The following is a 15,959-nucleotide window of genomic DNA, read 5'->3' on the forward strand; positions in this document are numbered from 1 at the left end:
TCCAACCAGGCCCAGACTCATCACTGGGCATCCTTAGACAGGTAATGCCCCCTCCCATGCCCTGGCAAAGCCCAGTGGGGCTGCTACCCACCCCCAACATCACTACCCCCATTGCCAGACCATTGGGCATCCCCATAGCATCTGGGAACAGCTGTTCACTCTCCACCCTGCTTGGGGGCTTTGAGGCAGGGCTGGGATTTCAACCTGAGGCAGGTGTGTTACAGCAAAGAAGTGAGCCCTCCTCAGACCCCAGTTAGGCTGTCAAGGATGGCTTTGGGGTGGAGAGTGAGTCCTGTGGGTTTGTTCTGTGCTTGCAGAATGGACAACTTGCCTTCGTTGATGGTATTGAACAACTCGGACACCGCTGGCGTAAGAATTCCATTTATTGCTATCGCCTGTAGAGACAAAAAAATAAAATAAAAATGCCTTAATCAGGTCCTTTATTTAACCCAAAAAGCAAATACAAGAGAACTCCAAAGCAGCTGCTGAACCCCACTCGGGTGGCTCCAAGAACGTCTGTGGGCTCTGCTGCCTAGTAGGTGGAGGCCAAAGGGCAGCACCAAAGAAGAGGCAAAAAAAAAAAAACCCACCTGAATAATCCTGGACACAGTGGTAGATCATGTTCCCTCTCTGCTTGATACCAAGCTTGGATATCACTTTTCTTGAGACAGTCTTTTTTAAGTCACTTTGAGAAACCTCTCTGGACCATAAAACAGATACTTACAGGCATGTTGTTGAATTTTAATGCATATGCCAGCAAATCACGGATGGTGCTGATAGCCAGCTGTCTTTCCTGATCATCTTCTGCATTGAAGTAAAAGGTCAGCGGCTGTGGGAGGAAAAAGCACCATAGTATCAGGGGGCTGATTTCGGCTAGATAGGCAAGCTACCATCTCCACCAAGGAGTCCTCCCCACTATCTGAGGGAGATCTTTTGTTCAATGTTCCAGACAACTCAAAAAGGCTTTCTCCCAAGTCACCAAGCCCCAAATTAGCTTTGGGGGCCCCCTCTGGCTGCTGCACCCAGGTGGAGACTGAAGAAAGGGTTTTAACAAGGGTCTGAGTGGCCTGCCCTTCCCCAGCGTGTCAGGGGACACCCATGCTCTGAGTTTGTGATGATGCCTGATCAAGCTTTTATGCCAGCAGGTTCTGCTGAAATGAATCAATACCCTTGTCCCACCATTGCACTTACTTGCATGATGCATGACAGGGTTGCAAGGGTTGGGGACTCAGCCAGCAGGCGCCTGACCATTCCATGAAACTGCTTCTTAAGCTCCTGGCAGTGAAAACCATTTTCACAAAGATAGATTCACAGATTCATGGGAGGAGATGATGTGGAAAGACATGGGGGGGGGGTAGATAACAGATTTTTAGCACTGGATAATAAGGAGTGTGATACTGAAGCAAACTGATAGATTAGAGACAAAGGCCAGCTTCAAATGAGACTAAGTTTTCACTCATGGACAAATAATGAGGCAAAATTCACTTTCTGAATGGAGATGATGTTTAAAAAATCCTTTTGTGTAATAGCTGGAAACCAGTGAAACCAAAAACATTATTTGTGCAACTAAGCTTACTCTCTCACTAAAAAAAATAGTAAGAAATGGAAAGATGGTGCAAAATTTTCAGGAGATAAATTGTTTTGTGTTTTTTTTTAAATAATATTTATTAGCCATTTAAAGATTACAAAAGAAAAGAAAAAGAATTAAACAAGACAATACAATACAAAAACAAAACAAAAACATCCCACAACCCAAACCCTAAAACATTGAATCGACCAAACAAAACAAAAACAATTAAAAACACATCCAATAATTTCGATATCATAACTTTCTTTTTTTTAAAAAAAATAATATTTATTAAGATTTCAATAAGAAAAAAGATACAGAAATAATAAAAAGAAAAAAGAAAAAATACTAATTACAAAAATAATAAAAACAATTAAAAATAAGTCCCTCTTTCTATATCTTACAATTCATTTACTTATTTTCATGACTTCCTCACACCTCCCTTTTTTGTATTCCAGTTCAAATAGTTATTTCAGCAAATCCTTACCCTCTTTGTTTTATCTTAGTTCTTTATCTTCACATATTGTGACTTTATACTTTTCATCTAATATCAATCCATTTTTACATATTCCTATTTAACCTTATTACTAAAACCGCTTCGTTTCATTCCGACATCATTTTAACATTCATTAATTTTACAGTGTTTCTGTAAATAATCTTTAAATTTCTTCCAATCTTCTTCCACCAACTCTTCTCCCTGGTCTCGGATTCTGCCAGTCATTTCCGCCAATTCCATATAGTCCATTACTTTCATATAGTCCAGGTGGAAAAATCAAAATTGGAAACAGAATTGTTAGATCCCAAAATTAAGAATTTGTCAAGAATGTATAACTTGCTGTTGAAATGGAATACTCAGGATGAAATGGTGAGATCTGCTATGATTAAATGGGCACAAGATGTTGGACATAACGTTATGTTTGCTGACTGGGAACAGTTGTGGACCACAGGTATGAAATTTACAGCATGTAATGCCTTACGAGAGAATATTATGAAAATGATATACAGGTGGTACATGACACCAGTCAAGCTTGCAAAAATCTATCACTTGCCCGATAATAAATGTTGGAAATGTAAAGAGACTGAAGGTACATTCTTTCACCTTTGGTGGACGTGCCCAAGGATTAAGGCTTTCTGGGAGATGATCTACAACGAATTGAAAAAGGTATTTAAGTATACCTTCTTGAAGAAACCAGAGGCCTTTCTCCTGGGCATGGTCGGCCAATTGGTGCCAAAGAAGGATAGAACTTTCTTTATGTACTCCACAACAGCAGCAAGAATACTTATTGCAAAGTATTGGAAGACACAAGATTTACCCACCTTGGAAGAATGGCAGATGAAAGTAATGGACTATATGGAATTGGCGGAAATGACTGGCAGAATCCAAGACCAGGGAGAAGAGTTGGTGGAAGAAGATTGGAAGAAATTTAAAGATTATTTACAGAAACACTGCAAAATTAATGAATGTTAAAATGAAGTTGGAATGAAATGAAGTGGTTTTAGTAATTAGGTCGATATCATAACTTTCATTCACTTGTTTCAGCGACCTCCTCACACCTTCCTTTTTGTATTCCACTTCAATTAACTGTTTCAGCAATTCCTTTCCATCTTCCTCTGTTTTCTGTCCTGTAATTTATCTTAACATATTCTAACCTTATTTTTTCCCTTTAATACATTTACAATCTGTCTGTACCTAATTCCTTATAACATTTTTGCTAAAGCCATATAACTTCATTCCATCATTTTTCTAACATTCATTAATTTTACAATATTTCTGTAAATAATCTTTAAACTTTTTCCAGTCTTCTTCCACCGACTCTTCTCCCTGGTCTCGGATTCTGCCAGTCATTTCCACCAGTTCCATATAGTCCATCAACTTCATGTGCCATTCTTCCCGGGTGGGTAAATCTTGTGTCTTCCAATACTTCACGATGAGTATTCTTGCTGCTGTTGTTGCATACATAAAGAAAGTTCTGTCCTTCTTTGGCACCAATTGGCCGACCATGCCCAGGAGAAAGGCCTCTGGTTTCTTCAGGAAGGTATATTTGAATACCTTTTTCATTTCATTATAAATCATCTCCCAGAATGTCTTAATCCTTGGGCATGTCCACCAAAGGTGAAAGAATGTACCTTCAATCTCATTACATTTCCAACATTTGTTTTCGGGCAAATGGTAAATTTTTGCAAGCTTGACTGGTGTCATGTACCACCTATAAATCATTTCCATTAAGTTTTCTCTTAGGGCATTACATGCCGTAAATTTCATACCTGTGGTCCATAACTGTTCCCAGTCAGCAAACATAATGTTATGTCCAACATTTTGTGCCCATTTAATCATAGCAGATTTCACCGTTTCATCCTGAGTGTTCCATTTCAAGAGCAAGTTATACATTCTTGATAAATTCTTAATTTTGGGATCTAACAATTCTGTTTCCAATTTTGATTTTTCCACCTGGAAGCCAACCTTTTTGTCCAAATTATATGCCTCCATTATTTGGTAATAATGGAGCCAATCTCACACTTTGTTTTTTAATTTTTCAAAGCTCTGCAGTTTTGTCTCCATCTTGTTCCAAAATTTCCCAATATTTCGGCCATTTGGCCTCCATATTGAGTTTTTTCTGTGCCTTCGCTTCCATTGGTGACAACCATCTTGGGGTTTTATTTTCTAACAAATCCTTATATCTTATCCAAACATTAAACAGTGCTTTTCTAACAATATGGTTTTTAAACGCTTTATGTGCTTTTACCTTATCATACCACAAATATGCATGCCAACCAAATACATTGTTAAAACCTTCTAAATCCAACACATCAGTGTTTTCAAGAAGCAGCCATTCTTTCAGCCAGCAAAAAGCAGCTGATTCATAGTAAAGTTGAAGGTCTGGCAGGGCAAATCCACCTCTTTCTTTAGCATCAGTTAATATCTTAAATTTTATTTGAGGCTTCTTGCCCTGCCAGACAAATCTGGAAATATCTCTCTGCCACTTCTTGAAGCAGTCCATCTTGTCTATAATTTGCAATGTTTGAAACAAGAACAACATCCTTGGCAATACATTCATTTTTATCGCAGCAATTTGACCTAGCAATGATAGCTTCAAATTTGACCATATTTCTAAGTCCTTTTTCACTTCAATCCAACATTTTTCATAATTATCCTTAAACAGGTTCACATTCTTGGCAGTCATGTTAACCCCTAAATATTTCACTTTCTTGACCAATGTTAATCCTGTCTCCTCCTGGAACTTCTCTCTCTCATTCACAGTTAAATTTTTCTCTAAGACCTTAGTTTTCATTTTATTCAACTTGAAGCCTGCTACCTGTCCAAATTCTTGAATCAGTTCCAGTACCCTTTTGGTACTAGATTCTGGCTCCTGTAAAGTCAATACTAAGTCATCAGCAAATGCTTTCAGTACTGTTTGTACTGTTTAGCTCCCACTTGTATACCTTTCACTTGTATACCTTTAACCTCTTGGTCCTTTCTAATCATATTTAACAATACCTCCAGGACCGATATGAAAAGCAATGGAGAGATTGGGCAGCCTTGTCGTGTTCCTTTCTCAATCTTAAACTCTTCTGTCACTACATTGTTCACAATTAGTTTTGCCTTTTGTTCTGAATAAATTGCACCTATACCATTTTCAAAGCCTTGACCTACCCCCATCCCCTGTAAATTCTTCTTCATAAAATTCCAAGAAATATTATCGAAAGCTTTCTCCGCGTCCACAAATATCAAAACTGCCTTGGTATTGATATTCACTTGTAATTTTTCTAGAATGTTAATTATATTCCTCATGTTGTCAGACAAATGTCTGCCCGGGAGAAAGCCTGCTTGGTCTTTATGAATTTCTTCTACTAGCACCTTTTTTAATCTTTTAGCCAAAATGTCTGCAAAAATTTTATAATCCACATTAAGCAGCGATATGGGGCGGTAGTTCTTAAGCTGTGTCTTTTCAGTCTCTGTTTTTGGTATAAGTGTAATGTAGGCTTCATTCCACGACTCTGGTGCCTTTCTCCCTTCCAAAATTTCGTTACAGACTTCCTTCAATGGTTGTATTAACCATTCTTTCAAAGATCTGTAGTATCTTGAAGTCAAACCATATGGTCCTGGAGATTTACCTAATTGCATATTCTGGATGGCCCCTTCCACCTCCTGATCCGTTATTTTATAGTTCAACATTAACTTATTTTCCTGAGAGGTTTTCTGTAGTCCATTTATTTTCAAAAATTGATCAATGTCCATTTCTTTCTGCTTCTCCTGTGTATAAAGTTGTTTAAAGTACCTCTGGAAGCACTTCCTGATCTCCACTGGGTTCTGTACATTCTTTCCTTCCACTTCCAAATTCGTAATAGTATTAAGTTTTTGTCTTTTTTTCATTTGCCAAGCCAACAATTTCCCACACTTATTTGCCGATTCAAATGTCTTTTGTCTCATCTGTTTAATCTTCCATTCTATTTCCTGATTCATCATTTTCATATATTGTACTTGGTATAAATTGAACAAATAGAAGTCAAGAGTAATGATCAAAGCTACAAAGAATTTACCTGCTTTTCATCATCGCTCAGTCCATAAGTGTTAGCAATCGGACAGAGCATCCCACCGACAATGGTTGATTTCTTACTTGCTGTAAATGCAGGTTGCAGGAAGCTGTCATGAGGAAGCAAGAAATAAGATAAGACCAGTGGTTGGTTTCCAGGGGTGTTGGGAGCCCCACCCCCACTGATTTGGGACCTCTGGAGACTGTACATTCAAAGTATCCATGACCTACTGAGGAGCTAACCCCATCCTTGATTGACCCATCAAGTTCCAGCTTCCTTCAAGGAAGAGATGAGATATTTTTTTTTTTGGGGGGGGGATACATCTAGCCCTAGGAGCATAACAGCCATCAGCGATTTTTCTTTTATTTTTTAGAGATAGAAGCTTCCATTCCCACAACCTACCTACCCTGTAAACTTGTTGTCAAGCTCAATATGGCACTCTTGGCCCATTTGTTCAGTCACTGCTATTTCCCTGCATTTTGATTCTTCTTACTCAATCTAAATTGCCAGCCACTGGCTGCCCTTTCCTCAAGCAGGTCTCTCTCTCTCTCTCTCTCTCACACACACACACACACACACACGCACGCACGCACACACACACACACACACCACTTCTAATTCCCAATCACTGTGAATAAATACACACACACAGTGCCAACAACATACGTCAGGCAGGTGATGTTCTCCATTCCCATTTTCAACACTTTGGAGGGGACCGGAAACATGTACCATCTCTCCATGATGTCCTGAGAAGAGTTCAAAGAGCAGAAGAGCAAAGTCAGTTCCCCATGGAATTCAGAGGGGCTGCTCCAGCCCCAGACTCAGGGGTTGACTTCAACTGCAGTTGGAATGCCTGTCCCAAATGCCTGCAAATTCTTCTTCTTTGCCAGACCCAGAAACTTGCTTTTCACAGACCATTACCCAAACCTCACCCCCATCCCTTCCGCCCACCTCCTCACTGGATTTCTCATCCTGAACCTCACTTACCATAATAGCCGCGCAGGTGGGTTCTTTATGATACACCACTCTATCGTTGCTCATATGATAGATGTACTCGCTTGAGTAGCGAATACAGAAGAGGAAAAAATAATCCTTGCCGAGATTCTAAAAGTGGAAAAAGTCAGGCTTTTAATCAGGAAAGGACTTCCCTAGGCTGTCCTCGCCCCACCCCTATGGGAAGTTCACCCTGCCCCTGGGCGCCCCGCCCCAGGCACCCAAGCGGCTTCCTCTGCTGCTGGGCAAGGTAACCTTCTGTGCGGAGGGGTCTTCTACCTGGTCTATACTCCTGCTCCCGCTGATACTAACCTGCAGAACTGGGTCAATGGCAGCCAAATCCATTTCTGCAACTGAAAGAGGAGAAAAGGATGTGAAGGAAGGTTCATCCATCTATTTACATCTCAAGCAACAATTTCTTAAACCTCTTGCCACCACTCTTAGGCCTCTTCAGAAGACCCCTTCAGATGACCCTCTCTGCTCCCCGTCTCCATCCCCCCATTCCCTCACATCTCCACTTCACTTTGGCCAAGCCCCCACCTCCTTCCCTCTCTCCTGATTGTCTCTCTTTTCTTTCTTTAATGTGTTGTGGCTTTATTCTGCACTGTAAGGCTAGTGGTGTATAAAATGGCATGTGGAGTGGAGAGACTGGAGAGAGAGAGAGGCTTCTTGTCATGTCCAATGGGGTCATACAGTGAAACTGGTGAGTGGAAGATTACAAGCAGACCAGAGAAAGGACTTTTCCACACAGCATTGCATTGCTGAAGGATGGAACTCCCTGCCACTAGATAAGGGGATGGCTGCCATATGGGACGGATTAGAGAAATTTGTGGCAAATAAGGTCATTGGCAGCTAAATATTTCCCCCAGGAAGAGAGGCAGCATGTCTTTCAATAGCACCAGTTGTTGGGGATCACGGTTCCTGTTGTGGACTTTGCCCTAAATATCTGGTTGGCCACTAGGGGAGCAGACTGCTGGACTAGAAGGGCCACTAATTTGCTCTCACATGGCTCTTACAAAGAAGCCTGAGCATCAGCCACCTTCTTACAAAACTCCTTGCTCTCATCCTGACCTCTCCACAAAACAAGACACCTCCCCAACAGCACCTTCACCTAACCTCCCTTCCTAGGCAGATCTACTACAACAACACATGCACCACTTTCACATACTTGTAGAAGAGATCCTTAAAGGGGTGACCTTAAAGGAGTGACCTCTGCAATCCCAAGACAGTAGGCTTTGTGGGTGGTTAAAGCTAGAAGAGATGGGGGAGAGGTGAGAATGAGACCCAGAGCCAGAAATATTGTGTTGAGAATTGTCCCCTGTGGAGACCACAAAACCACTGCAGAATAGCCCAAACAGAAAAAATGTGCAGCCATCTCTGTTTCAAACTATTGAATGGCAGTTCAGTGAAATGGCCTCTAGCATTTCCAACACATCAGCATCTCTGGAGAGGGGCTGCTAAAGCCTCCATTCTCCACTGATTCAATGAAGGCACAGTGATGGTCCCCCAAATCTTGGCCAAAGACACATTCATCAACTGCCCATCAGGGTTCAATTTTGCTCTGTAGCCACACAATGAAACCGCTTGCACCATTACAGCTTGCACCATAAAAAATCCCCCAGCAAGGTTTGATTTTACTCAATAGCAACACAGTGAAACAGTTTCCACCATCACAGCTTGCACCAATTTCTTTTTAAAAAACAAAGCATCCAGAAACAAACCACTCTACGGATATAAGAAACATAATGGCCAATATGGAATGTATAGAAATTGATACTGTACACCCCCCCCCCCAATTATTAGCAATTTAATGTTATTTGCACATGCACTCATAAGTAGCATTGTCAAAGCAATGAGTGGCTGCTACAGCCTCCACTCTCCACTGATTCAATGAAGGCACAATGATGGTCCCCCAAATCTTGGCCAAAGACACATTCATTAACTGCCCATCAGTAGCCACACAATGAAACCGCTTGCACCATTACAGCTTGCACCATAAAAAAATCCCCCAGCAAGGTTTGATTTTACTCAATAGGAACACAGTGAAACAGTTTCCACCATCACAGCTTGCACCATAAAAAATGATCCCCCATCTAGGTTTAATTTTGCTCAGTAGCAACACAATGAAATCACTTGCACCATCACAGCTTTCGCCATAACAAATAATCCCGCATCTAGGTTTAATTTTGCTCAATAGCAACATAGTGAAACAGTGCACCATTATTTTTTTTTAAAAAAAAACCCAAACCATCAAGAAACAAACCACTCTATGGATATAAGAAACATAATGACCAATATACAATTTTCATAGAAAATAATATATATAGAAATTGATACTGTACACACACACACACACACACACACACACACAATTATTAGCAATTGAATGTTATTTGCACATGCAGTCATAAGTAGCATTGTCAAAGCAATGAACCAAAATTAATAATTAACTCCCATGTGCCCACCCCTGCACCCCTGCCACAAACCCATCTAACCGGGAAATAAATCTAAGTCCCTAGCATAGCACATAAATTTAAAAAAAACCATTGGTACCTATCTCAAGTCTGTGATCCAAACCTCGTAGTGAGCCAGACAAAGCGAGGCAGATATCAGCAAGCAAGCAAGGAATAAACCAGCCGCATGACCACAACACTCACGCCCCCCAAAAGTAAAGGGACCAAGGGTTGGACCTTTCCATTGAAACTTCCAATCAGTTTCACTGTGTGGGCGGACCCACACAAAACGTAGATTATGAATTACCATAATCTATTGGGGCGGAGGGAGAACCATCTCCTATGTGGTGAACTTCAACATAAGATGAGCTCCCCCCCTTTGTTTACATGGAATGGCAGCGTTTACTGCCGCTCTATCACGATGCCAAGGACACCAGGAGCCTTATCCAAAGCTGGAAATATATGTACAAAGTTCCAAGGAACTTCTGCAGAAGAGAAACTGGCATGGTCTAGTGTTGTCTATTTGGATTCAGTATGGCTCCTTTACTGTGCACAGTACATTAGAAAATGCAAACCTCCAAGTTTAGGAGAAGGCCTGAAGCTCAGTGGTGGAGCAATTCCCAGTGGCATCTCCAGGAAGGGTAGGGGGGGAAAGACACTGTCTGAAGTCTTGGAGAGCTGCTGCCGGCCGGTGCAGCTTCCTAGGTATACTCTGGTTTTAAGCAACTTTCTCCATAAGACATGCACATTCATGCCTTTTCATGATACACAGTACAGAAAGGGCTTTCTATATAAGAACACAAGTACAAAAACCCTGAATATAAAAGGAAGGAAACTTCCTACCTCTGCCACAAAGCTGTTGGTGCTGAAATGTGACCTGATCAACATTTCAAAAGTGAAAAAAAATACTTTTCTTCTTTTTAGCATTTATGAACCAAACAATACTGTGCCTAGGAAGAAATGGGGGACCAGTGTGTTTCTCTATGGGTGCCACAGGCATGCAGTTGCCCCCTTCCCCTCTGAGAGAGGGAGACACAGCAATGAGAGAGGTGGCTGAGGGTGGGGAGTGGGTGGGGGGCAAAGGGTGTCACGGGGAGGAGGAAAGCAGACGAATGGAGAAGGAGGCAGTGACAGCACAGGCTGCAGTGGGCAGATCTGCTACCTTTCCCAGGCAGTCCAGATCCAGCATCCACAGCAGATTCTCCCACTCTGCTTCATGCAAAGGCCAGCAATGCCAAAAGGGGGCAGACTCTGCCAGAAATGCAATTCAGTGTAAACCATTGAAAAGTGATGCATGGGGGATGGTGGTCTTAATTTCACATATCTGCTCATGGGGTCTGAACTGGCAGTGAGAGAGCAGGAACACAACCTTGGAGTCATGGTAGATAGTTTGATGAAGGTGCTAGTCCAGTGTAAAAAGGCAGATTCCATGCTAGGGATCATTAGGAAAGGAATTTAAAATAAAACTGCTGATATAATACAAATCTATGGTGTGACCACACATGCAGTACTGCTTATAGTTCTGATCCCCTCAGCTTGAAAAAGAGATTGTAGAGTTCAAGAAGGTTCAGAAAAGGGCAACAAAAATGAAAAACAAGATGGAGCAACTCCCCTATGAAGAAAGTGTGAGAGATCCCGTTTCAGATAACCAACATACTTAACTCGATTCAATTCATGAAGCGGGTGAAACTATAGTGTAAACTGTTCTTCCAGGCTTAGCTAGATCACTTCCCCAAGCTTGAGAGGAAGGGCTATCAAGCTCTTTGTTATCCCACTTTCCATCATTTTGCACCATATGACCCCTACCACTAAGGAGGTCTAAGCTGCATGCTCCAAGCTTAGACCGCATAGCTCAAGCAAGCCATCTTTGTGTTTTATACAAATAATTTAGAAACAATTTGGAAGCTAAGATATACTGCTTGTGTTTTGCATGTTCAGACCCAGAAACCTCCCCTCTAAATAAATTCACACTTGACTGAAATTTTAGGTTTGGTTTTTGGCAGAATTTAGGCCACAACGTTATTGATTACAGAAAGTGACTGGTTGCATAGGCCCTGGTTCGACTAGCTCCCTGCCATGCAGGTAGCACTGACCCAGGGTTCCAGCATAGGTCAGCCAAGGGTGAACACCTGGATAAGCGGAAAGCCGGGAACAGGCTATCTCCGCCACCCAAATGTCCCCCTGGACTCAGGCACAGGCACAACCCCCTCTCAGGGGTTGACCAAACCATCAAGTCTCTGGATTCCTTTAACGGAATACCCTTCACATAGGGATGGCAAGAGCGTTCTCCCATCCCTATCACCTGAATGAGAGCCTATCTGCAGCCTTACAAGTTGTGATGATTTGCTATGCGGCAGGCAAAACCCAAATGGCAACAGCCAATCAGCCAAGTGGGTAAAATTCCTGCTGTGCCCCTGTCCCAACGACAGATGACAGACGACGGCATAGCAAGGTCAAGCACACAGTCCTAAATATCGGGAGAGGTGGGTGGGTGTTCCGAATGCACACACTGAAAGAAGAAGTTCTGAGTCACATGCATGGGCATAAATAGGTCCCTCAAACCGTTTGGACTGCCTCCCATTGGCCAAATTGCACCCAACTTTGAGGGACCTACCAATTGGGTGTTGTGGCTGACCAATCGTATCCACCCACAACACAGGGTGTCAGTTTCCAGGTCTCAAAGCAATATGTGTCCTCTTAAAGGAGGACCCGATTTGAGCTCTCAGACCCAGAAACCTTCCCCCTAAATAAATTCACACAAGACACAAATTTTGGTTTGGTTTTTTGGCAGAATTTAGGCCACAACTTTATTGATTACAGCAAGTGAGTGGTTGCATAGGCTCTAAGTCGACTAGCTCCCTGCCTTGCAGGTAGCACTGACCCAGGGTTCCAGCATAGGTCAGCCAAGGGTGAACACCTGGATAAGCGGAAAGCCGGACATGGGCTAACTCCGCCACCCAAATGCCCCCCTGGACTCAGGCATGGGCACAACCCCATCACAGGGGTTGACCAAACCATCAAGTCTCTGGATTCTTTTAACAGAATACCCTTCACATAGGGATGGCGAGAGCATTCTCCCACCCCTATCACCTGAACCAGAGCCTATCCACCACACAAGCCCCATGCTTGCCGGCAGCTTCTCAGACCTGTAACCAATCCCTTAATCCCACTGACACAGAGGTCAGCCATAAATCAATCACATAAACCAATCACAGACAGATGAACCCCATCAAGCCTGTAAAGGGACGCATCACAAGAGGTAATGCCCGGGTGATGGATCACCATCTCACCCAAGGCCAGAACCTTCTTGGCCACTGCACTCTGCACGCGCCTCCTGGCCATCTCGGTGGCAGCTGGGCATTGGCTACCGCGCCACAACTGTCACTGCAACAGCTGCAACCAAAAGATTTTGAGTCCAGGAAGAGCTGCCTTCAACTCCTCCAATTCCTCCTGCATGCGGGTCTGCAGGCTCAAGTTGGGAGCTTCCGGCAAATCATTCTTGCCCAGCTGCACCACCATCGCCACAGGCGTGCCTTCCACAGACACCTTGTTCTGCACCGTTGGGAGAAGCTCATCCCAATGCATTCCTCGTCTGGACACCCAGGAGACACTCATGTGGTCGGGGAGCCTGAGCCTGCGTCTGAATCCAGACTCCTCCCCCTCTTGCTGGCCCAGTGGACAATGCTATGCCTGACTATCCAGACGTGCAGGGTAGGCGGACCTAGGAATAAACAAAACAACATTAGCAACTGCATCTCAACACCGCTTCTGAACATAACCTCAGTATGCTCCAGATTTCCAGCGGCCCAGATTCTGTTGACAGACAGGCCCCAATGCACAGCGGTTACGGAAGAAATGAGGTGCAATTCACTGGCTGACAGGCTGCACACTGCCAGCACCTTGCGCATTACTGCATCAAATTGATGCCTCCTTAACAGGGACCCATCCTCATGGACCAGGAAGGGTTCATCCCCAGGCAGAAGAAGTGGCAAATATTTCTTGGCATCTTTAACTGGACAAGGGCCAGGCTCACCAGTGGCAGGAAGCCTCATCAAGGCACCTCTGCCCAACTGGTCCGTTTTGGAATTACGAATGGTTAGCACCAGCTCAGCATCGGACAGCTGAACATCTTGCAAAAGCAAGCCCTTGGGAGTCCTTCCCTGCACTGACTCCACCACCACTTCGCCCACACGCAGTGCACCGAAAAAGGCAATTGAGAATGCTGCCGAAAAGAGTATCGTCTCAAAATTAGACCAACAAATTGATCTCAGGGTGCAGCGCATAGCACACAAAATGTCAAATGTGACTGGCCTCCTACCTGGCGACTTAGGAGGCTGTAGCCTGGCCTATCCCTCAAGAACCTTTCGCACCACAAATTCTGCACATGGGTCTCTGGAATAAAGGGACTTACAGAAAAAGGTAATGGCAGAAGACTGAATTCGGATGGACTTCACAGCTCAACCCATAAAACGCTGGTGAGCCAAATATGCAACACCTGATGTGTGGGTGGTGACTCTGTACTAAGGCTGGTCGTGAGCTGTGCTCTGAAAGCCAAAAAGTCCATCCAGGCCTTTTTATAAGACCTCAGAGTAGAAGGAGAAACTGATGCTACTACTCCCTGAAGGACTATCAGTTGCCAAGGTTCCAAAGGTAATCTGGGAAATATTTTCGAAGCTGCTGGGCCTCCAAAGCCAGGGATCTGAAGCGCTCCATCTAAAAACGGGATAGGGCATCCACAATGTCATTATTAGTGCCAGGAATAAAGCAGGCAGAAAAAACAATACTAAGCTTGAGGCACTGTAGCAAAAACGTGTGTAACAGGGCAGAGAGCCTGGAGCGGGATGACTGCTTTGCCAAAACGCTCACCACGGCCTGGTTATCGGACCAGAAACAGACCCACCAGTCCTTGAACTCCGTGGTCCAGATGTGCATTGCCACTACAGTCGGGAAAAACTCAAGAAAGGTTAAATCACAGGCTGTACCCTGCCAGTGCTCAGACCACCTCTGAGCGCACCAACAGCCATGGAAATAGAGCCCAAAGCCCAATGAGCCAGCAGCGTCCGAATGGACCTGGAAATCGAATTGCACAAGGACACGCCATTGAACTCCTTCAGGAATTCAAGCCACATCTCCAGGTCTGCCCTGACTTCGCTGGACAACCGGACCCAGTGATGGGGTGAGCGCAGGCCAGCTGAAAGTCTCTTCAAAATTACTTCTTCATAGAGTGGATGATGGAACTCAGTCACACAGGAGGGCCACCTTGGATGGCTTTAAAACAGGATTGAATGAATTCATGGAGAGTATGGCTACCAATGGCTACTATCTATTATGACTATGCTCTACCTCTATTCTAGCCCCTGTTCATGGCTGGCACCAGAGGCTGCCATCATCAAGCTCCTGACAAGGCCCCTCCTGCAGCAGGGGGTTGCAGAAAAAACCTCTGCTGTGCGTGTGGGTTGGGTGGGTGCCCTAATTCACAGTTAACTAGTCTTCAAAGATCCATATATCTGTCACGTTCCCAGCCAGGAAATCTCCATTAATTGTTGTGTGGCTATTCCCTCCCCCCCACAGGTGGAATAAATGAAGACAACGGACACAGAGTTTTAGGTTAATGGGCGAAAATGGCCACAACTTTATTGATTACAGGAAAGAAGGGTATTGGCTTTAGGCATTGGCCCTAACCGACTATCCGGTCTGACCGGGAAGGGTTAAACACCAACAGGGGGAGCCACCCGAGATGCATATCCCTAGGCGCTCCCCAAGGGGTTACCGCTCGGGGGCGCGCTTTAGGCCCTAGCCTCCGTAGGTTTCGGACGAGGCGTCGCCCCTCGGAGTCCTTTAACGAACTACCCTTCAAGCATTGGGGGAGGTGATGGCGTTCCTCCCCCCCAACCTCATCTGCATGATAATACCCCGGCCAATGCCTACCGCCAAAACCGAGGGAGTTGTGACGATTTGCTACGAGGTAGGCGAAAAAACCAAGTGGCTCACAAAACCAGCCAATTAGCCAAATGGAAAAACTCCTACCAGGCCCCTTGCGGCGACCAGCCGAAGCCCATAGCAAGGTCAGTGGCAAAACCTAAAGGGCGGGTGGGTGGGAAACTGCGTCGTCTCCAGGGAAGAAAGGGGGCGAGCCAGGGGCTGCCCTGACCTTAAGTGGCCCTAGGAAGGCCCGCCCCTGCCGCCAGCCAATTGGCTGGCGCCACAGGGTATGCTAATTGGGTGAATCCCTGTCTCCTGTGAGGTTGACGCCAGCCTCGCAGAGTGAGTGTGGGCGGGGTCGTGATCCCACAACCCCCCCTCCTCCTGAAGATCGGAAGGGGCATTGTGTGGCTATTCCCTCCCCCCCACAGGTGGAATAAATGAAGACAACGGACACAGAGTTTTAGGTTAATGGGCGAAAATGGCCACAA

General features: G+C 44.4%; 2 protein-coding genes across 3 annotated transcripts in view; one reads left to right on the plus strand and one right to left on the minus strand.

Moving 5' to 3' along the window:
- LOC307207528 (uncharacterized protein) overlaps positions 1-15,959 on the plus strand; it is a 73,526-nt gene that overhangs the window by 16,836 nt on the left and 40,731 nt on the right. The window lies entirely within an intron of this gene.
- The window catches only part of LOC307207522 (uncharacterized protein), a 97,292-nt gene that overhangs the window by 385 nt on the left and 80,948 nt on the right, over positions 1-15,959 (minus strand). Inside the window, exons 3-10 of one of the 2 annotated variants that reach the window (XM_079961511.1) lie at positions 8,262-8,344; positions 7,406-7,446; positions 7,088-7,204; positions 6,767-6,846; positions 6,107-6,209; positions 1,192-1,275; positions 725-829; positions 332-395 (exon numbers count right to left, since the gene is read on the minus strand). In XM_079961511.1, the coding sequence (XP_079817637.1) occupies positions 332-395; positions 725-829; positions 1,192-1,275; positions 6,107-6,209; positions 6,767-6,846; positions 7,088-7,204; positions 7,406-7,446; positions 8,262-8,344 (677 nt within the window). The remainder of the gene's footprint in view (positions 1-331; positions 396-724; positions 830-1,191; positions 1,276-6,106; positions 6,210-6,766; positions 6,847-7,087; positions 7,205-7,405; positions 7,447-8,261; positions 8,345-15,959) is intronic. The other variant, XM_079961512.1, reaches the window with a different exon arrangement.

The sequence above is a fragment of the Podarcis cretensis genome, assembly GCF_951804945.1.
Source record: "Podarcis cretensis genome assembly, chromosome: Z".
NCBI classification, from domain to species: domain Eukaryota; kingdom Metazoa; phylum Chordata; class Lepidosauria; order Squamata; family Lacertidae; genus Podarcis; species Podarcis cretensis.